This window comes from Aptenodytes patagonicus, chromosome 8 (assembly GCF_965638725.1).
Source record: "Aptenodytes patagonicus chromosome 8, bAptPat1.pri.cur, whole genome shotgun sequence".
NCBI classification, from domain to species: Eukaryota; Metazoa; Chordata; class Aves; order Sphenisciformes; family Spheniscidae; genus Aptenodytes; species Aptenodytes patagonicus.
The window spans coordinates 10951014-10975359 of NC_134956.1; the positions used below are offsets into that span (position 1 = coordinate 10951014).

Here is a 24346-nt window from a genome sequence, read left to right on the forward strand (position 1 = left end):
ATATATTACAGTAAACAATAGTATTTAGTGTTCAGTCTAGTTTTGGAGGAAAGTATTCATGAAAGGGCATCAGGATTGATGAGTCTTTCAGCAATATTTTAAACTTAGAAGTTATTATCTTAAGTGATTATCCTGAAGAAGCCTGGATTTCTGGGTAATGGCCTATTAAGGTGTTTTGTTTCTTTTCTTTATTTTGAAGCCATATTAAGTTGCAGTATATTTCCGTAATTGATTAATATAGAGAACACAGTAACTTTAAGAGAAACCTCAGAAAGTCACCTTGCCCATATGTTTTCCCCAGGGTAAATGTTTGACGTGGTGATAGAAGTTGATGTAAATTATACAAAGTAATCACTAGTATCACAGTGATACCTGATACGTAGCTGTATAAATGGCTTGCGTTAACAAGAGACTGAGCTTCTTTAATGAAATAGAGCAGAACAACTTTGCAACAAGTACAATATCCTTCTAGAAACCTGTTTTTTATCTTTTTTTTTTACTGTTTTTATGAGTCCATGACACTTGCCAGGTTTTTAATATGGGGCAGAAAATTTTTTTCAAAGTCTTTGTATGTTGTGTAAGATATTGTCATCTGTGACAGCAGTAATACAAAGTAAGTGTCTTCATTATATTGCCTTTGTATTCTAATGAGTCAATTTGAGCATCTTGGGACCATGTGTGAGTAATTATTTCTCAGGAATCTTTCCCTTGATTGCATTTTATTGTTAATATATTTTAGCTTAGCACTTAAAGCAGTAATATACCTTAATCTCTCAGCATCCTCAGGATGAGAATTTCATATAGAATGAAAACTCGACTTGAGAATTTTCATGTAGGATGAAAATTCAGATCATTTTTTGTTTTCCTCAAGAAAATTTGTTATAAATAGTACTGAGTTGGGGAATTTTTTTTGTAGGAAACTTTTCTGCTTTGTCTATATTCAGAATGGAGTTGCATCTCCTTTTCTGAGGCTGTTAATGTCCTTAATCTATTTTGTGATTTACTTACAAAAGGAAGTTTTAAAGCATGGCATATGTGAAGAGACAGACTTTGATTCAGCTGTGAAGAGAATAAATATAATTTTTTTTCTAATTGTCCTGAAACCATCCAGCATTTGTAGCAGAAGGCTGATTTTCAGGAATTCTTGTGAACTGTGAGGACAAAAGTTAAGTAAAAGAGGTATTCTAAAGAGTAGTAATTAGTAACTATGGTGACAGATGTCTTACTGTAGCAAGTCAGTCAGCTATATATAAACCAAATTACTTGTTAATTAGAACTCTTCCTCTAGATCTCTTCTTTGTAAAAATAGACTTTTGTATCAAAACTAGTGACATTGATGTGGAGAGAGATCTATTTTTGCATGGTGTTGTCACATTTTGTGGTAAAACATTTTATCTTGGGGGTTTTGGGGGAGTATCTTGTCATCCTGCTCCTTTTGACAGTGAATGCCTTTCTGGATTATTTGAATAACCTATGGATAGTAACTTTTACTCATGAGTAACTTTTACCTTTTTGAACTACTTTAATTCCACACCTTCTGTTTACCACAGAAAACTTTATTCAGAAAACTTTATTCAGTAAAAGAAATTAATATTGCGTGCCATGCCTAGGATTGCTTCAGGTCATATCCTTCAGCGTGAATCTTCTACATGAATGTACTTATTACAGAATTTTGAGGAATGAGGTGTTACTGTGTAATAGAGAGTGGTCAGGACTTGTTCTTCTGTGACTAGGTGTTTTACTGTATTTTGCCATTACAGAATGTGATTATTGGGAGGAGTTAACTGTCAAGTTAGGTTACAAATTGTTGTTTCTAGAAAATAGAGTTTGTGAGGTTACTTGAATGCCACCAGTCCTGCCAGAGGAGGGTGAGGGCAAATAGGTTACCAAGGGGAACCATCCTTTTGGATCATGTTTCTATTCATGTTGGTTCCAGGGTTTTTTTGTTTAAAAAAAAAAAAAAAAAAAAAGGCAGGACTTGGGCACCTTTTGTGCAAAGTTTTGGATGAATGCACATAGAATAAAAGCATTGTTTTCAGTATAAGCTGTTACTTTAATGTTGGTATCCTATGATGATCATCTCATATGAAAGAATTTTTTCCATATAAATTACCATCACCATAATACTACTATATTTTTTCCAGAAGTTTTGTTGTTCTAGGTGTTGGGAGTGCTGATAGTTCCTTTTAGAGCTAAAGTAAATAAATGAAATCTGAAAGCGGGTTAGTGATGTTTGTACAGTTCTGTACTGATCATTGGGATGTTGGGGGTTCTAGGAGTTGTAATGCAGTTTGTGTACCTGTATTTTATGAAAGCAAAGATGATGTAGGTCATCATGGTTTTCTTAATTTACTCCAACTTCAGACAGAGAAATCCAAATTCTGGTTGTGAAATGTACTTTAAGGTCTTAAGATTCTGATGTATAGCAGTTGACAGAAATCAGATGGTTGACACTGTAAATCAGCCTGCTCTCTGCTGTTCTCTTCTTGAATGATGCTGCTGCTGCTGCGGGAGGTGTGAGTATGTGGCTTAGGAAGCAGCTTCTGAAGTATGCTCATTTTTAGCCCAGGTCATTGTTATATACCAACCAAATTAAGCAAACTGAAAATGGTAGGAATTCTGAAACCATGCTGAATTTTTCAGCTGTCCCTGCCATTAAGCCAACTTTGCTTTCTGTGATGGGTAAGGAGTAGATAACTAGGATGGTGGCTTCAGCTGCCTCATTTCTTTTGTCCATTACCACATGTGAATTGAAGACCTGTCTTGAATGGTATAGTGATTGTGAAAGGTGTGTGGGACTATGGTTTGAAGTTGAGGGCAACAATGCATGACTACAGCAAATTTTTGGAGATAAGCAGTAGAGATCTTCATGCTCATTCTTTTATATATCTCCACAAGCTTTAAATTGTGACCATGGGTTTTTGCTTCTGTTACGAACTAGAGAACTTGGATTGTGATATAGTTTGAGTTCCTAAACTTAAACTTTTAGCCATCTTCTGCCAGTCTCTCTAATATGAATTACTTTGAGAAATGCAACAGTACAGCTTGAGAATTTTATTTGATAATAAATAGCCCAAACCGTTTAAATAGAATGCTTTTAAGCTCTGCATAGCTTGTTCTAAAACTGAATAATTAAAAAGTATTGCTTAGTCTTTTTAGTAGCCTTTCTGTTAATAATGACCACTTCCTCATACAAATTTAAAAATCCTTTTAAAGTAAATGTCTGATATCCTGTTTCTGAATTTTCCTGATGTAAAGTAGATTATGTGGATAACTGCAAATATTGAAGAATAGTATAGGGCTATTGACTAATATAGTAACCTTGACTCCTGAGCTTTTCACCTTCAGACCAGTAAGTTCAGTTAGAACTACTAGCAAATGTGGGGTTTGAATAGTGGTTTAGAAAGTAAATGCTTTTGCCTAATGGGCACAACAGGTTTGAGATGTTATTAACCCTGCAAACATGCTGTCATTTATGTTTTTCTATTTTGTAAATGTTTTCAATATGCCATTATTTAGAATTCTGATAGGTGTATCTGTAGAACAAACAGGTTAGGATAAGTATTGCAATGTAGTATGTCAAAAGAAAGGTCTGTGCTGAAATGTTTGCAGGTACAACACACCTGGAAATGTTTGCTCTGTTTTGTTGAGGAAGATGACATTTTGCTACCAAGGAACTTACTAGAGCAACTCAAGGTTGTGTGCAAACATATGTTTTGTGCACAGTTTAAGCTGTTAGTGCCTCTTGGTGTTTGGCATTGCTCCTCTACCTAAGGTGGTTCCGCCGCCTCCCCACAAATCCACCCTGTCTTCCCTTCCCCATCATAGCCCCGTGTCCTTTTCAGCCAAAGTCTGCTGAGTTATCTCAGCCAAAAGTTAAGCTGAATGACAGGGCCTGTAGTGAATGTCAAAGCACTTGAACTATCAGGACACAGCAAGCAGCAGAGGGATTAATACTTTACAGCACTTCAAATACATCCAGAAAAGGCTGAACTGTTTATACCCAGATTCAGTTACGCTGGTACAAAACTGCTTTTATTGCCACAGTTTATTTTGCGTGACAACAGGTATGAGCAACTGGCAGGGTTGTCCTGGCAGTACAGTCAACAAAACTCCAAGGTGTAAACAAACACTGAACAACTTGGTCAGCAGAAGTGCACATTCACTGCTGTCCTCTCCTTCCTGCCCCTTGGAGCTACTGGCAGGTTTGGAAGCATAGCACTGAATTCCTGGGTGTAGCTGAGGATTTTCATCTTTTTCATCAGAGTAGCTGGATTTAGATTAGGCTTACACTTTCAGTTGGAAGTTTAGGGTGAATATTTTTTTTGTCCAGTGCTATGTCAATGAAGGTTCACTTTTTCCTTTTTTCTTATTTACTGCATAGAAAGAGTGGTTAAGTTTATTTTCCAAAGAAGTTACTGAAAACTACTAGCAAGTTGTGGTTCTCTCTGGGGACCCTCAATACTTACGGTCCCTGAATAGCTGTCTGCCACTCCTTCAGTTTGTTCAATCTGATTGGAAAAACCTTTCAGAGCTGGTCACTTTTAGTTTCACAGCCTGTGCCCGCCTCAGGTAGCTAGAGTAATTTTAAAAAGGAGATTTACTAAGAACTCAAAAGTTAGTGCACTAGTTTTGTTTCTAAGTTGAAGGAGCTGGTGTTTAGCAAGCAAAGAGCTATTAGGTCCATGTGTTTAAGAAATATAAGACTAAATAGAAAAGCAATTTTACTTGATGTACCCCACCCTGTGAATTATGCTTGCTTATGGAGACAAATACTTCTACTTCCTTGATAGGTGGGTGGAGTTAGGCAAGTGAGAGGAAAGGAATTTAGGATGTGTCTAAGCAGACCAGAATGAGGAACTCAATCAATTGAATCTGGAGATAATTTAGCATTTGAACGTCTCTATCTTACAGCCAAAGGAGCGACCTGGAATTCAGTGTGGTTTGCACAGTGTACTCTGCTAGCAGAAGTGCTGCTCCCAAAATGAGAAAATACTCAGTGTTAACACTTCAAGGAAGATAAAGTAATCTTTTAATTGTATGGGAGAAAAAGCTGTCTGGCTGCAGCATGATAAATGTTGGCCATCTTGGTTTGACCCCATTATATATTATTTTAAAAACTTTGTGCACAATTCAGATTGTGCAAAGCCCATGTACTTCGTCTTCTAGTAGAATACTCAGTGTGAAACAAGTAGACAAACATAGTTGTACTACTCAGTCCAATTTTGGACTGAACTATTACTTTAGGGCAAATATTCCAATTTTTAGATCCCTATTTACTTGCTGCATTTGAGTATTAGCTTTAGTACTCAGGGGGTGCATTTGTAATGCCGGCATTAGTTGTTTAATGGTTGATCATTTAGTTTGTAGCATGAGTAGGGGAAGAATGCCATCTTAACTGCGGCATTTTATGGCTTAATTGCTCTAGCTGACAGCCCTGCTGCCCCTTTGTGGTAGTAAACATGGCAAAAATGAAGTTGCCATCTCCTTAGTGGCTATAGTTCAGTTTTTGATGAACTAATTTAAATTCTTCTGGTTTAAACTAATGCCTCAAAGCCTGTATAACAGGGCTCTGATGCACGTGGGAGTTGTGTATACTTCTTTCACACAGAAAATAAGAGATGAGGAAAAGAATGGTAAACTAGGAGGTCCTGAAATTGGGATTCTGTTTCTATGTTAGTTGTTTAGGCAGTGAAAATACATTGAATGAATAAAATTAGTGATTGACTTTCTGTAAAAGAGGCAATGACCTACATTTTGGTGCTTATTATTTGCTTAATTATTAATTCAGCTATGGAATGAGGCTGAAACGTTTAAATATATGCTGTGGTCTATGTCTGCATTTTTAGATGTAAAATTTGTTCCTCTTCATGGAGTGAATCTCGCATCTCTGCTGACAAACTGTCTCAGTTCTCCAGTAATTCTCCTCACTGTAATTCTCATTGTAATTGTCCTGAACTGCAGTTTCAAGCTGGGTTAGATGGAGTAGCAGTAATGTGTTCTTAAAATGAAAAAGGACGGCTATGCATAGTGATAGCAAATTTTTGTGAGTCTGTCTTGATCACCATTCTTGATTTACTGCCTTACTGCAGTACTGGTACAGTTCTACCCTAGAAGAGACCTGAGGTTCTTTTGTTCATTGTATTGTACTTAGGGTAGTTAGGCCATAAGAGTATTTGAAAAAACACTATTTAAACAGTTAAGAAGTCATTAATAGAGCACTTACTCTTTAAACATTTTTTTTTCTGTTGTTCTGTATGTGGAGCACTTACTCTCCATCTTTATCTTGTAATGAACAGTTGTGCAACAGAAAGGTCTCTGATATCTTTGGCCTTTGAGTGTGTGATTGATTATTATGCACTGCTGTTATTTTGAGATTTTAATTTTGTTCTGAGAAAGCTAAAATGTTAAACTAGGAAGTTAATTAAAAGTTCATTTTCAATGATGCTTTTGGCTATATTTTAGGCTAATTCTAGAACTTCATGTTAAATTTCTAGTTTGAGCCTCGGTGAAATAATGCCACATATTGAGACATACTGTATATCATCAAGATAAAGATGAAAAAAGCGGTGCTAAAAGCAAGTCTTGTAATAAGATATTAAACCAAAAGCTTGTCAGTTGCTTGTTCTACCCTTGTGTTGTACTGTAATTAAATCCAGGTGATTAAATCACTGAAAAAGTGTGCTTTCTTTTCAAGATTTTCTGGGCATCTCTGAGCCCATCCTTTGTCTTCTCTGAGATCCTTCAGAAGTGCCTCATCCTATACCAGAACTGCATATGGCTTGGGAAACAAAACACTTTGTGGCTTTCTTACTTGTCAGGCTAAGTAAGGAGTTATCTTCAGCCTACCTCTTGGTAGATGTTAGAGTAGTAATCATTAAGCAGAATGTTTTTTGTTGTTGTTGTTGTTACTTGTTTTTATTTCTTTGAAGAAAACAGTCTACTTACTTATCATAGGTGTGAAGTTAAAATTGGTCCTTCTGGAGCATAGCAATTTTGTAACTTCCTAATATCAGCTAGGATTCATATATTGTATGTGCATAAGTTTAATGTATTATAATCTGGGATATCTGTGGAAGAAATTTTCTATTTCGTTAATCAGGAAATACTAGGAATTTGTTACAGGGGTAAAAATTGTAGTGCTATCTAACTGCATGAAAGTAAAATGTAGACTGATTTAGCAAGTTGTGGTACTCTTCTGAGTCATTGACCTAGAAAGCAATGGAACTTAAATGGAATGTGATTTTTATACACCACAGGTCAAAGCAGAGGAGGTTCTTTTGTTCAATTTGCAAAACTGAATATTAACTGGAAATATGATAAATACTAAGTTTGTAAAATTAATACATAATTCCTTGTAAAACATGGAAACAAAAATATGTAGTTTTTTTTGAAACTTCCTTAATGTAGTTTCTAGAGAAGATGGACTGTACAGGAGAAGATTAAGTGTACTGATGAACTGCAAGTTTGACTTTATTCTAAAGTCTCCAGAAATCTTGTGGAAGCAGCATGGTAGGATGTCTGCAGTTAACTGAGTTAATGGGTTATAAATGAGAGAGGATGCAAACTATCACAAGAACATAAATTACTAAGGAGGAAATGCGGGCTGGGATTTCTTTTTCTATCTGAGAACGTGTTACGATACTGGAGAGTAAATTTCTTAAATAGTTGTATGTTACCTTGTATTTTAAGAAAGAGGGAAAGCTACCACTCAAACTATATATAGTTGTGATCTGAATTAAGGTTGTGATAATTCTTTTAGTCCTCAAAAGCTGAGGTGTTTTGAATGTTCGTGAGCCATCCCTCTCTGCTCTAAATTGGACTAGTTGTTAATATGAGGCTGGGGACTTTAAAAGGGACTTTAAAAGGGCTGGGACTTTAGTTTGATCTGAAGGGAAGTGTGAATTATAAAAGCAAGTGTAATTAGGTCAGTATATGCTGCCCTTTTTTCTGGCGGTACCGGCTTAAGCACCTCCTCATATAACTTGCATCAGCTCTCAAAACTGGTTTGCAGTGACTAAACAAATGCTTGAGCCAGTACAACTAAAGAGGTGGTGGTGCAGCTCAGCAATGAGCATCGGGAAAGGGAAAGATGTATAGTTACTCTTAAACCTGGCACTGCTGCTGAAGTTTGTTGGTTTGTTCTGGAAAGCAGGAAGAACAAATGGTGCTGGTTTCACAGAAGGCACTGTATTACGTAGCTGCTGTGTAAAAGGCTTTGTTTTGGAAATTGGAGAACCCACCAAGGATACTGCATAACTAATAGTATATTAAATACCAGTATACTACCATAAATAGTAGTTATTCTCTACAGGTGTTTGTTTCAGGGCTTGCGCTTAATTTTGTTTTCTAGAGATAACTTTTAGTAATGATACAAAAGTGACGAACGGATAGACCTTTAAGATAATTTGAACTAGTGAAAACTAGTATGGAAATAACATTTGAATTTGCTACATGAAACGGACCAGTGCTGTGGGTTGCTGACCGATTGCTACATTAAAGACATGATGACTGAATCCCTTTTGCGAAGTCGAAGTCAGTACGTTTCTACTTAGACATCAGCTTATTAACATGCTGTTGGTTTTACTTATTTCTTTACTAGATGCAGGAAGAGGAGAGTATTTTAATTCTGTTTGTAAAGACTTTAAGAGCATCACTTTTCTAAAATTTACATAATGAAATTCAACAGCATACGGTTAAATGGACATCAATTTAATAACATTAAATTTAATGTGTATTTTCTATGGCCACTTGTTTACAGATCTTTTTTTGCAGTTTGAATTTTGAGAGTCTACTGGTATTTTGTAAGTTTTGTGTTGCTGATGCTCTGTTGCACTTCCTTTCCTGTGGTCACTCTTGTATTTCCCTGTGCTATCTTGTCTGTGCCCCATCTGCAGATTCTGCAGAAGTGTGTTTACAAGGGGCAGTGATTAATCAAAAAGTTGGAGGGATAAAAGGCAGATATTATGCATAGGAAAGAAAAGGGTGGGGAAAAACCAATAAGCACAAGCATGTTTGTTTCTCCTTGCTTGTGACTCACTTTGTCATAACAGAAGGATTTTCAAATGGAGCAGAATAACTGAAAACAAACAGGAAGTACAAAAATAATTATCTCTGCACTGAAGAGTTTGGTACTTTAAGATTAGTCAATTAACAAGCTAATTAATTTGATTGGCTTTTAAACTTATAACTGTTATAAAAGCTATATTATATGCTATTACATTATTATATAGTATTTCATAATATATGGAGTATTATTTAGAGTAGGGTGGGTCTGATTGTTAATGCAGTGAATGCAGCCATAATTTCTTGATCTGTCCATAATTTGTGTTTACCCTTCATCTTTATGTACATATGACTGATTATTTTCTTTTTCTTCAATTTAAGATCAAAGGCCTATCTTGGAAAAAAAATCTTTCATGTGCTGCTTTTCATTCTGTCATTACGTACACCTAGCTGAGCTTTCCTGTGCTGGCATTCCCCTTGATTACTGTATTGAGTCCCATCTTCTGGACCCAGTGGCACTTAAGCTTTCAGGTTAGGGGCACTGCTTTGTGCTACTCAGGACGAGCATGTAAGATACACGTGCTTGGTGTCATTTTCCAATATGAGATCTGAAGAGTCCTAGTGCTGGTCTCTCACTCAATTTTAAACTCACCTTTTCCCTCGACGCTTATTATTTTGAGCTATATATCACTTTTTTTGAGGAGTGTGGTAATAAAGGCAAATAAAAGCATGGAAAAGTTTGCATGGAATCCTGAAAAAAATCGTCAGTTGCTTTTATAGGAAAAACATGGGAATACATTCATTTCTCTGAAGGCCACATCTCTCCCCCAGCCTTATGCTTGCTTTAAGACTTGATGAGATTCCTTATGAGTGCAAGAAGGCAGGGATTTCTACCATCCCATCAGGTTCCTGTGATAACTATTGTCATCTTGAACTACTGGAAGTGACTCATTTCAGTAGTTACACCTGCCTGGTTAGTAACATTCCAGTCCCCTCTTTCATGCTGTCTCCTCATCGGGTCTCAGCCAGTGACTCTGATCTTCTGCCAGGTGACTCACGTGTAACCTCTTCTCAGATGCAGCAGTTTTGACTAGAAGTCTTGTGTCATAAGCAGTTTCAGATTCAATAAGTTGCTATTAAAATCTAATTAACTCTACAAATGGATATTTACAAAGGTACTTGATGATGCAGCAATCTTGAGATTAACTTAATGCTGTGAACTAGTATCGCTGAGAGGTAGAAGTATCCTAATTTTTTTTTCCTTAGTTTCACCATGGTCTTAATTACAATTCCTGAATTCTGTCTTCTGCCAAAGCTTTTCTTCGTGCCCTCAGTGCTAGTCTTCCCTGCAGCCTGTTTCTGTCATGGAACACCAGTACCTTAAATGTATGAGCAGTTAGAATTTTTGTGTGTTGACCAACATAAATATAAATTCTTACATATGTGTGGCAAAAGGTGTTGATGCTAACAATGTCTGATCCTTTCCGTGCAGGCAGTAGGTTGTGCGGTTTGTAGCAATTATTTGCATAGTCTATGTGCTAGAATTCAATCATATGTTAAACAACTAAAAATCGAATACAAATATTTCTTGATAATGTGAAGGTGTTGCATCCTGTGTTGAGTTTGATACACTCGTCCTCTTCTACACTGGGAGGTGAAGCTGTATTTTATAGCAAATAAAATTTTACTGGAGCTTATGTTTCATCATACTTGTTTTGTTTTTTCCAGACACTTTACTATTCTTTTTGTTTGTTTTTACAGTTCTATCTTCAAGACACTAAAAGTAGTAATGGTACCTTTATTAATAGTCAGAGACTGAGTAGAGGATCTGAGGAAAGCCCACCATGTGAAATTATGTCAGGTGACATCATCCAGTTTGGTGTAGATGTGACGGAGAACACGCGGAAAGGTAAGGGTATAGATCATTTCTTGGTTGTTTTGTTGGTTTTTTTTTCCCCCCAAGTGTATTTATTTAGAACATCTTATTATAATCCAATCTTTAAGAGTAAATGGTATTCCTGTTGTAAGAAAATAGTTTTGGGTTGTGTTTTTTTTTACCTCTTCCCTCCTTTGTGCTGGCAGTGAGTCCTGTGGCCATGCGGTAAACTGAATCAAGAAACTGATCTGCTGAAAACACTGAGTCTATCCACCCACCTCACCTGCCAACTAGACTTTAACTGGGTTGCTTCCATGGCCAACCTTCTTCTGTGGCTGTATGGGTGCTAGTGTGTGTAGTGGAAATGCGGATCCAGGAAAGGAGGCTCAATGGGGACCACATGTTTAGCTATTGCCTCACTTAAATTGACTAACAGCAATTTTAAAAGTGCAGCATGGGCACGTGTGCGTGTGCTGTGTGGGATTTTTTGGTTTTTTTTTAATTTTATTTTTGTAACCACCTTTCTGTCAAGTCTATGAACTGTAAGTTTCAGCTAATAATGTGGCAGAAGTATGAAACTGCATTTCTTGGTAAAGTACTCGGCATGAGTTTGGAACAGGCTAATGTAATTCTTGTCAAGATATCTACTTTTTCCTTCTGTGACTGCTACTGGTTTTGGTTTCTGCAGGTATTTTAAAATGAGGATAGAAAAACGTTGCTAGCTGAAAAATGAGGTGATGGGATTTTTGTTTGGTTTGGTTTTCTTGCTGTCCTCTTGCCAGTATACATGCTCAAGAGATCTTTTATTATGGTAATAGCTATATATCTGGGTTAATCAATAAAAATGCAGCCTCTGTCTCTTTTCTTTTGCATTTATGTACAGTTTTTCAGGAGTCATTTCTTTCTCTTTCTGAAGACTTGTCTGTATGTGAATTATTAGATTGTAATCAATATTGTCAAGACTTTTAAAAGTTACCTGGTGGGTCTGTTCCTCTCTGTAAGCATTGAAGTTGGGGCCATGTTCTGAAGAATCCTAATCCAGTAACACACAGATTTGGCAATAAAACGGCAGAACTGCCATTGCTGCTCTTCCACTTTACTGCTTTTCTGAACAAGCCCTTCATAGAGCTTATTCTTAAAGAGGGGTATATTAGGAAAGAATGAAATGAAAGAATAATGTTAAATTTAAATGCTGATGGAAAAGTTCTTTTAAAAAAAACAAACATAAAACCCCAAACAAACCAACCCCCCCCCCAAACCAAACCCCCTAAAACCCAACAAACAAACCCATAGTACAAAAGTAGAATTTTTAAAGGGCATTAAGTAAACAAAAATATGAAGGCTGCTCCGTTACTCACAAATTCTATCCATCTTTAGCCAGGTAAGTTTTATAGTTCTCAGTCTGAAGTATCGGACGAAGGTTAATGAATACATCTTTAAAGAAAACGTTGTTAAGCAATGGAGGTGGTTAAGTATTTTGTCATGGAGAGCTTCTGAAGCTATAGTATTTTTGAGTGATTCAAGGTAGTGAAGGTCACATTACATTGTTTTACTTTTCTCAAAAATGATGTTGCGAAGATTTAACTCCCAGATGTCTAGTTGGAATTCTCTGGGAGTCACTTAAAATGTTATTTCATAGAATCGCAGAATAGTTTGGGTTGGAAGGAACCTCTAAAGGTCATCTAGTCCAACCCCCCATGCTATGGGCAGGGACATCTTCAACTAGATCAGGTTGCTCAGAGCCCCGTCCAACCTGACCTTGAATGTTTCCAGGGATGGGGCATCCACCATTTCGCTGGGCAACCTGGGCCAGTGTTTCACCACCCTCAGTGTAAAAAATGTCTTCCTTATATCTAGTCTGAATCTAACCCCCTTTAGTTTAAAGCCATTTCCCCTTGTCCTGTCGCAACAGGCCCTGCTAAAAACTCTGCCGCCATCTTTTTTATAAGCCCCCCTTAAGTACTGATAGGCTGCAAGAAGGTCTCCCCGAAGCCTTCTCTTCTCCAGGCTGAATAACCCCAACTCTCTCAGCCTTTCTTCATAGGAGAGGTGTTCCATCCCCCTGATCATTTTCATGGCCCTCCTCTGGACCTGCTCCAACAGGTCTTATGCTGAGGGCTCCAGAGCTGGACGCAGTACTGCAGGTGGGGTCTCACCAGAGCAGAGTAGAGGGGCAGAATCCCCTCCCTTGACCTGCTGGCCACGCTTCTTTGGATGCAGCCCAGGATACGATTGGCCTTCTGGGCTGTGAGCGCACGTTGCTGGCTCATGTCCAGCTTTTCATCCACCAGTACCCCCAAGTCCTTCTCGGCAGGGCTGCTCTCAATCCCTTCATCCCCCAGCCTGTAGTGATCCCGGGGGTTGCCCCGACCCAGGTGCAGGACCTTGCACTTGGCCTTGTTGAACCTCATGAGGTTCACGGGGGCCCACTTCTCGAGCTTGTCCAGGTCCCTCTGGATGGCATCCCATCCCTCTGGCGTGTCGACCGCACCACTCAGCTTGGTGTCATCTGCAAACTTGCTGCAGAGGGTGTACTCGATCCCACTGTCTATGCCATTGATGAAGATATTAAACAGAACCGGTCCCAATACGGACCCCTGCGGGATGCCACTTGTCACCACTCTCCATCTGGACATTGAGCTGTTGACCACTACCCTCTGGATGCAACCATCTAACCAATTCCTCACCCACCGGACAGTCCACCCATCAAATCCATACCTCTCCAGTTTAGAGAGAGGGAGGTTGTGGGGGACCGTGTCAAAGGCCTTACAGAGGTCCAGACAGACGACATCTGTAGCCCTTCCCGTGTCCACTGATGTAGTCGCTCCATCCTAGAAGGCCACTAGGTTAGTCAGGCAGGACTTGCCCTTGGTGAAGCCATGCTGGCTGTCTCGAATCACCTCCCTGTCCTCCATGTGCCTTAGCATAGCTTCTGGGAGGATCTGCTCCATGATCTTCCCAGGCACAGAGGTGAGACTGACTGGCCTGTAGTTCCCCGGGTCTTCCTTTTCTCCCTGTTTAAAAGTGGGGGTTATGTTTCCCCTTTTCCAGTCAGTGGGAACATCACCAGACTGCCACGACTTCTCAAATACGATGGATAGTGGCTTAGCAACTTCATCTGCCAGTTCCTTCAAGACCCGCGGATGGATCTCATCGGGTCCCATGGACTTGTGCACCTTCAGGTGCCTTAGATGGTCTCGAACCTGATGTTCTCCCACAGTGGGCGGCTCTTCATTCTCCCAGTCCCCGCCTTTGCCTTCTGTGGCTTGGGTGGCGAGGCTCAAGCACTTGCTGGTGAAGACCGAGGGGAAAAAAGCCATTGAGTACCTCCACCTTCTCCATGTCCCGGGTAACCAGGTCTCCTGTTTCGTTCCAGAGAGGGCCCACATTTTCCCTTGTCTTCCTTTTATCCCCGACGTACCTATAGAATCTTTTCTTGTTGCCCTTGACGTCCCTGGCCAGATTTAATTCTGTCGGGGCTTTGGCTTTCCTAACCTGATCCCTGGCTGCTCGGACAATTTCTCTGTGTTCCTCCCAGGCTACCTGTCCTTGCTTCCACCCTCTGTAGGCTTCCTTTTTGTGTTTGAGTTTGTCCAGGAGCTCCTTGTTCATCCATGCAGGCCTCCTGGCGTTTTTGCCCAACTTCCTCTTTGTTGGGATGCATCGCTCCTGAGCTTGAAGGAGGTGACCCTTGAAGATTACCCAGCTTTCTTGGGCCCCTCTTCCCTCCAGGACTTTGTCCCGTGGCACTCTGCCAAGCAGATCCCTGAGGAGGCCAAAGTCTGCTCTCCTGACGTCCAGGGTAGTGAGCTTGCTGTGCGCCCTCCTCGGTGCCCTAAGGATCTTGAACTCCACCATTTCGTGGTCACTGCAGCCCAGGCTGCCCTTGAGCTTCACACTCCCCACCAGCCCCTCCTTGCTGGTGAGAACGAGGTCCAGCATAGCACCTCTCCTCGTTGGCTCCTCTACCACTTGGAGAAGGAAGTGATCATCGATGCACTCCAGGAACCTCCCGGATTGCTTATGCCCTGCCGTGTTGTTCCTCCAACAGATATCGGGGTGGGTGAAGTCCCCCATGAGGACCAGGGCTTGTGAGCGTGAGGCTGCTCCTGTCTGTCTACAGAGGGCCTCATCCGCTTGGTCTTCCTGGTCAGGTGGCCTGTAGCAGACCCCCACTATAAAGTCACCTGTCCCTGCCTTCCCTTTAATCCTGACCCATAAGCTCTTGGTCAGCTCCTCATCCATCCCCAGGCAGAGCTCCATGCACTCCAGCTGGTCATTGACATAGAGGGCGACACCCCCTCCTCGTCTCCCCAGCCTGTCCTTCCTAAAGAGCCTGAATCCCTCCATCCCAACACTCCAGTCATAGGAGCCACCCACCACGTCTTTGAGAAGCCAATAAGGTCGTAGCCCTGCAGGCATGCACACATCTCCAACTCCTCTTGTTTATTCCCCATGCTACGTGCGTTTGCATAGAGGCATTTAAGTTGAGCCCCTGATGAAGCTGTCTTGCTGCCTGGAGTTCCTTTCATGTAAAGTGATTGCAAATATTTATGAATACTAGCAGTATACATGGAATAAATCAAAGGAATACATTACATCTAATGAGCCTGGAACTATTCATTTGACAAGATGTTGTCCTTGCTAAAAGAAGCTGAATTTCTTCATGTGTATTTAGACAATTTTTATTTTAAGATTTAGTTGGAAGAAAAATTGGAGTTCACTTGTTTTTATCAGCAATTATCTGCAATTAGTTCATGTGAAAGTTTGTGGAAAGTTCATCGTAAACAAATTCTTGCTAGTAGTAGTTCTTCCCAATTGTTTTACGTTAGTTTTAGGAACATGATCCCAGCAGCCTGGCATTTGTGTAATGAGTGATCAGGTTGTGCAGCCTTCCTTCTCTTTTCTAGCTCTTAACATAGGAACTGTACTCATGTTACTGATGAATGTGTTGAGCTAGCTAATGAGGAAGAGCGTACAAGTTGGCCGGGCCCAGAGAGTTGTGGTGAATGGAGTTACATCCAGTTGGTGGCCGGTCACGAGTGGTGTTCCCCAGGGCTCGGTTTTGGGGCCGGTCTTGTTCAATATCTTTAACGATGATCTGGATGAGGGGATTGAGTGCACCCTCAGTAAGTTTGCAGACGACACCAAGTTGGGCGGGAGTGTTGATCTGCTCGAGGGTAGGAAGGCTCTGCAGAGGGACCTGGACAGGCTGGATCGATGGGCCCAGGCCAGTTGTATGAGGTTCAACAAGGCCAAGTGCCGGGTCCTGCACTTGGGTCACAACAACCCCATGCAGCGCTACAGGCTTGGGGAAGAGTGGCTGGAAAGCTGCCTGTTGGAAAAGGACCTGGGGGTGCTGGTTGACAGCCGGCTGAACATGAGCCAGCAGTGTGCCCAGGCGGCCAAGAAGGCCAATGGTATCCTGGCCTGTATCAGAAATAGTGTGGCCAGCAGGAGTAGGGAAGTGATCGTGCCCCTGTACTCGGCCCTGGTGAGGCCGCACCTCGAATACTGTGTTCAGTTTTGGGCCCCTCACTACAAGAAGGACGTTGAGGTGCTGGAGCATGTCCAGAGAAGGGCAACGAAGCTGGTGAAGGGTCTGGAGAAAAAGTCTTCTGAGGAGCGGCTGAGGGAACTGGGGTTGTTTAGCCTGGAGAAAAGGAGGCTGAGGGGAGACCTTATCGTTCTTTACAACTCCCTGAAAGGAGGTTGTAGCGAGGTGGGTGTCGGTCTCTTCTCCCAAGTAACAAGCGATAGGACGAGAGGAAATGGCCTCAAGTTGTGCCAGGGGAGGTTTAGATTGGATGTAAGGAAAAATATCTTTACTGAAAGAGTGGTTAAACACTGGAAGAGGCTGCCCAGGGAAGTGGTTGAGTCCCCATCCCTGGAGGTATTTAAAAGATGTGTAGATGAGGCACTTAGGGACATGGTTTAGTGGACATGGTGGTGTTGGGTCGACAGTTGGACTCGATGATCTTAGAGGTCTTTTCCAACCTCAATGATTCTATGATTCTAAGTTTGCTTTCCTCCCTCTTCATGCTCTCCCAAGCAATGAATGAAGATTGTATCATCATGCTGGGGCATGAAACAGCTGCATCACAGTTAGTGTTTACCCATGAATGCAATTGGAATGCGTATAAGCACAATTTTTTCACCAGTTCATTTCGGTAATCTTAGATGTTACTGTTAATCTAGTAATGAAACAGACATGAGAGTAGTTTTTAAATTAGTGATTCCCATTAAAACCATTTTGCATTCTGGTATTTACATAATGCCTTACTTGCTCAAGACACCAGCATTTTGCTGTGCGTAATTATAAGGTAATGACAGGATAGGCAGAGTTTACTTGCCTGTGTAAATTCTGATTTGTGTAAATATTGCCAGAACACATTTCTTTTTATTTTATTGTTCAGGCTGTGTTTTAGTAAGTAATTTCCTTGCAAATACGATCTTGATTCGGTTCATTAAAATAGTGGCACGTTCAGTATGTGATTTTTCAGAATATTTTACATGAGCACGGATTCCTCTGCTTTCTGCTGCTGAGCTGAAGTCATTAACAGGCCTGAGAGAAATGTTACCAACCCTCCTGCTTCCATATTTGTCCACTTGTTATATTACTAATGAGTGCACAGGCCTGCTCGTTTCCCTCTCCCTAATACAGTACTTACCATCTTGCCGTGCCTTTCTTTGTGTCAGTGTGGTTTGTGTTCTTTTAGCACTTCCTAAATTTCCTAGGCAGTGCCAGAGCATTCCTAGAGTTAACTAGTGGTGACTTCCCCACATGGAAAGGGGCAGCAGACTTTCAAGTAGGGTCAAATAATACCAGGTGATTTAGTTCAAATACAGTTTATGCACTTTTTTCTGGTCAAGTTTGGACTCTTCCTTTTAATACATCTTTTCTTTCACGCGGTGCTTGAAAAAGCCTGTGCAGATAAGGAAGCCCAGTGCGTGCTGCTTCTCAAATACGTAGAACTCTCAAAGGGGAATAAGAGAGGCTGTTTCTTAGCGCTGTTTTGATTATTGCCATGGCTAGTGTTACCACATTAACAAGTGAACATAAAAATGAGGGCATCATTTGCAAATTGTCTCTCTGTGAAGCAAAAATTTTGAGACAAGCAAAACTTACTTCCTTATTCCCATTTTTATGCTCCTTTGCAGTGTAAACCCCTCATCAGGGTTCAGGGCAACTCTCGGTGGTTTTTTGGAGTTGTGCGGTGAAGCGTGTGACAGTTAGGTGTTTCAGAATGATGCAGCAAGTTTGTGACTAAAGTTTCGCAGAGCAAATTGAGCAGGAATAGGGTGGTTTTACTTTATTTGTGGTTGGCTGTGGATGAGGTAGTCGGGAGGCAGAAGGCCGGGGCCCCGGGCCCCTCGCCGGTAGCGCGGCCGTGCCCCCGCGGGCGGCTGCCGCCCTGGGGCGCCCTCTGGCGGCGGCGCCCTGGCGCCGCAGCTTCGCCCCCTGCCCGAGCGTCTGTCCGCGCTGCGCGGCGAGCTGCGGCGGGGAAGCGCCGGCCCCCGGCAGCGCTTCGTGATCCCCTTGCCAGCCGCCCGGAGGTGAGTGCCTGGCGCGCCATCTGGGACGTGGGGAGAGGAGGGAATATGTTTTAGTTTGAGAAGAATTTTCTCAATCCCATTTGGCAACCAGAGGTTGCTTTACTGCTTTTTTTTTTTTTTTTAATTATTCCCCAAAAGGAATAATATAGAAAAGGAATAATATAGTGGTAATTGTTTAAATTCACGCCTATCCTGTCCAGTCATCACTATAATAATGTTTTATATGTTGCTTTACTTTTCCCTTAGGCTTTCTCATTATTCTTTTAGTTATAATGAACTGATAGCTAAAGGACAGAGTGCAGGGTTTTTTTTCTTTTTTTTAAATTATTTTTAGTTTATAAACCTATCAAAATGATTGGTATCTTTTCACGGTCACTGTCTATTTGAGACCCTCTGCTAAATCCCCTTTATTTCTGAATTTTTTACACAAATAAAGCTCCTGCAGCTTTTAGGAGATTTTTTTTTTTCAGTCTGAGTGCTGATGGAAAAACTTCAGAATTACATAATGTCACACCAGATCCACCTGATACATGACCCAAAGGTAAATCTGTCTGTTGGTCTTTAATTTCAGAAACCGTAATACTTTCTTCTTGAAATCACTAATTTCCTCTTTATGCCTTAAAGGAAAGATTCTTCATTATGAAAGCTGTCTGAATATTACATGCTACAGCTAATATTGCTAATGTATTTTTTTAATGTTTTTGCAAGAACAGATTTGTGAATTCTGGGGACCAAAGTCTAAAGCCAAAAAAGACCCTAATACCCATAGATTAATCTGTTTTGAGAATGAGGTCCTGGCTGTTCTTCGCTGGCATGTAAATTTAATACTTTACCAGGTCAGCGTGAAAAAACAAGGTTCTGTAGCAAAGAGGATACTTGTCCAAAGCATTAGCTTTTAGCACTGAATAAAGGTTAAGAACAACTCTGTTTAGTTGGATCATTTCTCCTGTATTTTTAGATTCTATTGAGGTAGCTTCCTCAAAGACCTGTCTCGTTTCCCTGGAGTACTGCCGTTGTCCTAAAACACCCATTGTCCTCCCCCCCCCCCCAAGACAGATTAACTGTTTTGCTGATATTAATAACCATGAAAGTAGAGCAGCTATTTGTCTTTGGATGTTGGTGGGTGCTTTAGGTATAGTGGCAGATGATAGATGACCATATACTTATTTGTATCTAGCTTGAGGTATTATTTTCAGGAACATCGTCTGTCTGTCTTTCCATGTATCTGGAAAGAATTTTTACTTCCCAAATCACAGAACCATACAAGAAAAAAACTAAAACAAACAAACACCAGACATAATTTGACTGTTTGCAATGTCATTGAAAATGGTATCAGTAACATTTTTGGGAAACATTGTGAAGAGAGGTTGAACTTGATGTAAGAATCAAATATTGTTGCATTTGCTCCTCTTATTCCTTAGGATCTTTCTTGAGTTCAAAGAATCTTGAATTTAGTCTTGGAGAAGCAAGCTTTCTTCTTCTGAAATGAGGCCACTTGTCTAGGGCTGTGCATTAGATGTGTACTACAAGCATACCAAAATAGAGGTGTATTGTCTTGGATGATGCCGCTCATACCGTTCAAGAGGATGTACTTCTCGGTGGTTCCTATACTCTTCCTCTGCGTTCCCTTTTTGATCCTTGTGTTTGTAAATAACCATCACTTGGCAAGTTCCAGATGTTGAAGTGAGTGTCTGATGACACAAATTGGATATGTTACCTTTTAAGTCCCTGGGTATGCTCATAGGAATCTTGTCAAAAAGGTAGCTCGTTATTTTGTTTATACTTCTGCATTCCCGTTACCTAGCACAGCTAAGAGGCATTCTTTTTTCCTCATTTTAAGATCAAAACATACAGTTAACTTGCTGCAGTAAAGACATCTTGCAGGCATTGCTGCATGTGGAAGAATTGGAACTTTAACTGCTGCACAGCTAGAGCTAAGTGCACAGCATAACCTCTTCAAGTTTCTAATTGTACTGATTTTGGCTGGGATAGAGTTAATTTTCTTCATAGCAGCTAGTATGGGGCTCTGTTTTGGATTTGTGCTGAAAATAGTGTTGATAACACAGGGATGTTTTAGTTACTGCTGAGCAGTGCTGACACAGAGTCAAGGCCATTTCTGCTCCTCACCCCACCCCACCAGCGAGCAGGCTGGGGGGGCACAAGAAGCTGGGAGGGGGCACAGCCAGGACAGCTGACCCCAACTGACCCAAGGGATATCCCACACCATAGGACGTCATGCTCAGCAGTAAAAGCTGGGGGAAGAAGGAGGAAGGGGGGGATGTTTGGAGTGATGGTGTTTGTCTTCCCAAGTCACCATTAGGTGTGATGGAGCCCTGCTTTCCTGGGGATGGCTGAACACCTGCCTGCCCATGGGAAGTGGTGAATGAATTCCTTGTTTTGCTTTGCTTGCGCGTGCAGCTTTTCCTTTACCTATTAAACTGTCTTTATCTCAACCCACGAGTTTTCTCACTTCTACCCTTCCGATTCTCTCCCCCATCCCACCCGGGGGGGGGAGTGGGCAAGCAACTGTGTGGTGCTTAGCTGCCATCTGGGGTTAAACCATGACACTAATGATAGTTTCCTGCCTCCAAAGGAGGTCGGAGAATGCAGACCCAGGCACTGGTGCTTGAAGGCATTCATGCCTCTTCTTGTTTGCCTGCCTCAGAGTTTCTTAAGGCAGTTCGCTTGGTTACTATAACATTAACCATTCAACTTATAATTGAATAGTAACGAATCATGATGACTTAGTATTTGTTTCTTTTCAGTTACCCATGGATGTATAGTCTCCACAATCAAACTGTTTCTTCCAGATGGAATGGAAGCTCGATTGCGATCAGAGTAAGAATAAGTATCTATTCGTGTGTAGCAAAATTAAACTACTGTATAATGAGGATTTGATGAATATTGTTTCAAATCAGCATAGGAACAGTTTCTTTTTCTGTGATCATGCAAAGAAAATGACTGAGAGCATGGTTCTTTTGCAGGCATTCTAAAAAAGAAATCTCATTTGCTTGTTGCTTTTAGAAATTAAGACAACTACGAAAGAATATAAAAGTTCCATAAAACAATTAAAAAGTTCTGATCAAGTTGGGCTTTTCTGGCTCTCTGTGGTTTAGTGTACTAGAATAGGTATTATAAACAGAAGAATATAGGACAAAAGAAAGCAAACGAGCATTCTCCTTCCCTTTTTTATTTGGGATTATTATTTTTGCTCCTTTAAATGCACATAGACCCTACTAAAGTGAGGTTGATGGTGTCTTTATGTGTGTACACATAACACTGTTTATATTCTTCAGATAAGTAATACAGTAATGGGTCTCGTGGTGCAGTTATTTGGTGTCGCAATGAAAGAAAGCTTTGCCTGGCATGAGGAAAAAAAAATCATAAAATATGTTGGATGGAATAATGTTTGGAAACTCAGATGAATATTGAGAGGGTTTTCTGTGTATATGTGCACATTCTGGAGAAAATTTCAAAGAGCAGTAGAAACAAAAAATGCAAACGTTTTGTTTGCAGTAACTGAGTGCCAGTTGCAAATGACATAATTTTAATCATCTTCTATCCTCAGCAGTTGTATATTTTTGATTGTTTATTTAAATATTCTTTTGTCACTAGTATCCAGAAATATTTGCATGAAGCTTTAGGGTGTCTTTGCTTCTGGGAAGTTAAGTCGAAATAAACTGTTATGGGTAATTTTCCATTTAATTGCGTGTCCTAATAAGAAATAGTAGAAAGGTATGGTGTTAAATTTTTATTTCTGATGAAAATGTGCAAGTATAACATTTGCTCTAGTGAAAGTGTACAAAATTCTGTGTTACCAAATATTATTTTACTCAGTTTGTTGAATTTGTAAACGAGAGTAGTATATCCACTGTCTTTTCATATCTATTGTTTTGTGCATGTAAAGTGGTTTAAATCTTAATAAATCAGTTTTTAAAAAACCTCAAATATTATGTAACTACTGAAATAAAAGTTGGTAAAGAGAGTTTTTAGAATAGACCTTGGATTTATAATTTGAAAATAGTTCTATAACTTTGAAAGCATCACTCAGCATAGTATTAACTAGTTTTGCACGTTTGTATGTTAAGTCTTCATTTTTATCTGAAGAATAAACTTAAAAATACAAAGCATCTTGATTAAATGCACACTACTAGGGGTCTTCTAGATACTTGAACTGCTATTCTGCACTTTGTGTTCACTTTTTAAATTATTTTTTTTTTTTAGTGTTATCCATGCTCCATTACCAAGTCCTGTTGACAAGGTAATTCAGTAATTTGCTGTTTTCTGCCTTATTCAGCCATGTGCTGTTTTCTGACTTGTTATAAAGATGAAGAAATGGTAAAGTCCCGTTACATTTAGATATGTTTTCCACTACCTGTTTTTACCTAGTTTAATATTTTGAGTGACATTTAAGGTAGAGAAGGTAATGCAGTATTGCAGTGTATATTTTAAGGTAGCTTGACTTCTTACAGTATGGCATCTGAAACATGGCTTAGGAAAAAAAAAAACATTTATGCTAAGATGGTTAAATTTCCAGGTACGGGTTGGCTGACTAGCAGGTCTTGGGTATTGCATAATTTGATACGTGATCTGTTTGATTTGATTTGGTGTTTGGATGAGGTCTGTTGTCCTTGTATCTTGTTTTTTTATGGAGGACAAGCTGCACTGCACAGCCTGGAAAGTGTGTCTGGCATGTTCCAAAGGAAGATTGAGACCAGACCTCTCTGCTCCTCTTGTATAGCCAGAGTTGCTCACTGTAAAGTCATGGAGTCAGTAATGTCTAGTGTAATTTTTAAACTCAATTTTGATAATGTGGGGGACTTGTATAAAAGCTGTTAATAGATACACCCTTGAGACAAGCGATCAGGAACTGATCATCTCTCTAGCCTCTAAAAAGAAGAATTAACTTAAATAGGTTTGAATCAGAGTTTTAAACGTGAAGAACAAAATTTCGAGAAACTAAGGAAACTTATTTGTGAAGTCAGCAGCCCAAGGAGTTCATAGACTTTGCATTTAAGTTGAGGTTTCAAAACATATGTAGCTTGAATCCAGGGCAAGGGCAGAAATTCTGAGGAGGGACTGCAGGTATAACTGTGTGAAAAACAGCTTCAAAATTATGTCAGTGTAGGAAGAGCGTACAAGAATTAGTAAATACATCAATTTGCCAACCCCTCCCCCCCAAAAACAATGCCCTTCTTCCCTCCAAGTCCAGAACCATTTTGGTTATGATTAAAGATAATACAGGCATTCCTCAAATCTGGAATAGTTACTTGTAAAGGGGAATGATAAAGATGATGGCTAGTAGGTTAACAGGAAACTTGTGATTGAAATGTGTGTGTGGCGATGACATTGAATTGGAATATGAGAGACTTTATTTTCAGTTCTGGAAGCCCCTGATTTCTGTTTGTCCTTGGGTTGAATGGCTTCGCCTTTGTGCACCTTGTTTCTTTTTTGTCAGTTTAATCTCAACTGAAACAAAAGCCTTAAACTCTTTGTGTTGGTGGTTCAAGAACTCGTAAAGACGTTAACACAGTGGGGTCTCAGTCCAGAGTTGGGAAGTTCTATGATAAAACAAAGAATAAACAGCAAAACAATAAATGATTGAAAATGCCATTATTAGATAATCTTAAGTTTACCTTCGTGACTAGATTTAAATGATGAATTTTGCATTATTTGAGTTTCATGAAAAATCAAAAAAAATTTCGATTCTTAAATTCTCTTATTTTTCAGGTTGCTGCTAACACTCCCAGTATGTATTCTCAGGAATTGTTTCAGCTTTCGCAGTATCTACAGGTAGGTTTTCTCTTGACAGTGTTTAGTTTGGCTAAATATTTAAACTTTGTTCAAAATCCATTGCTGTGGATGTACTGTGTATGTGTATAAAAGTTTTGGTAGAACAAAAGAAAG

At 40.0% G+C, this 24346-nt stretch overlaps 1 protein-coding gene across 23 annotated transcripts in view; it reads left to right on the plus strand.

Moving 5' to 3' along the window:
- The window catches only part of SLMAP (sarcolemma associated protein), a 101868-nt gene that overhangs the window by 28711 nt on the left and 48811 nt on the right, over window positions 1-24346 (plus strand). For all 23 annotated transcript variants that reach the window (XM_076346316.1, XM_076346336.1, XM_076346319.1 and 20 more), the window contains 4 exons: window positions 10768-10915; window positions 21205-21277; window positions 22664-22700; window positions 24170-24232. In XM_076346316.1, coding sequence (XP_076202431.1) covers window positions 10768-10915; window positions 21205-21277; window positions 22664-22700; window positions 24170-24232 — 321 coding nt within the window. The remainder of the gene's footprint in view (window positions 1-10767; window positions 10916-21204; window positions 21278-22663; window positions 22701-24169; window positions 24233-24346) is intronic.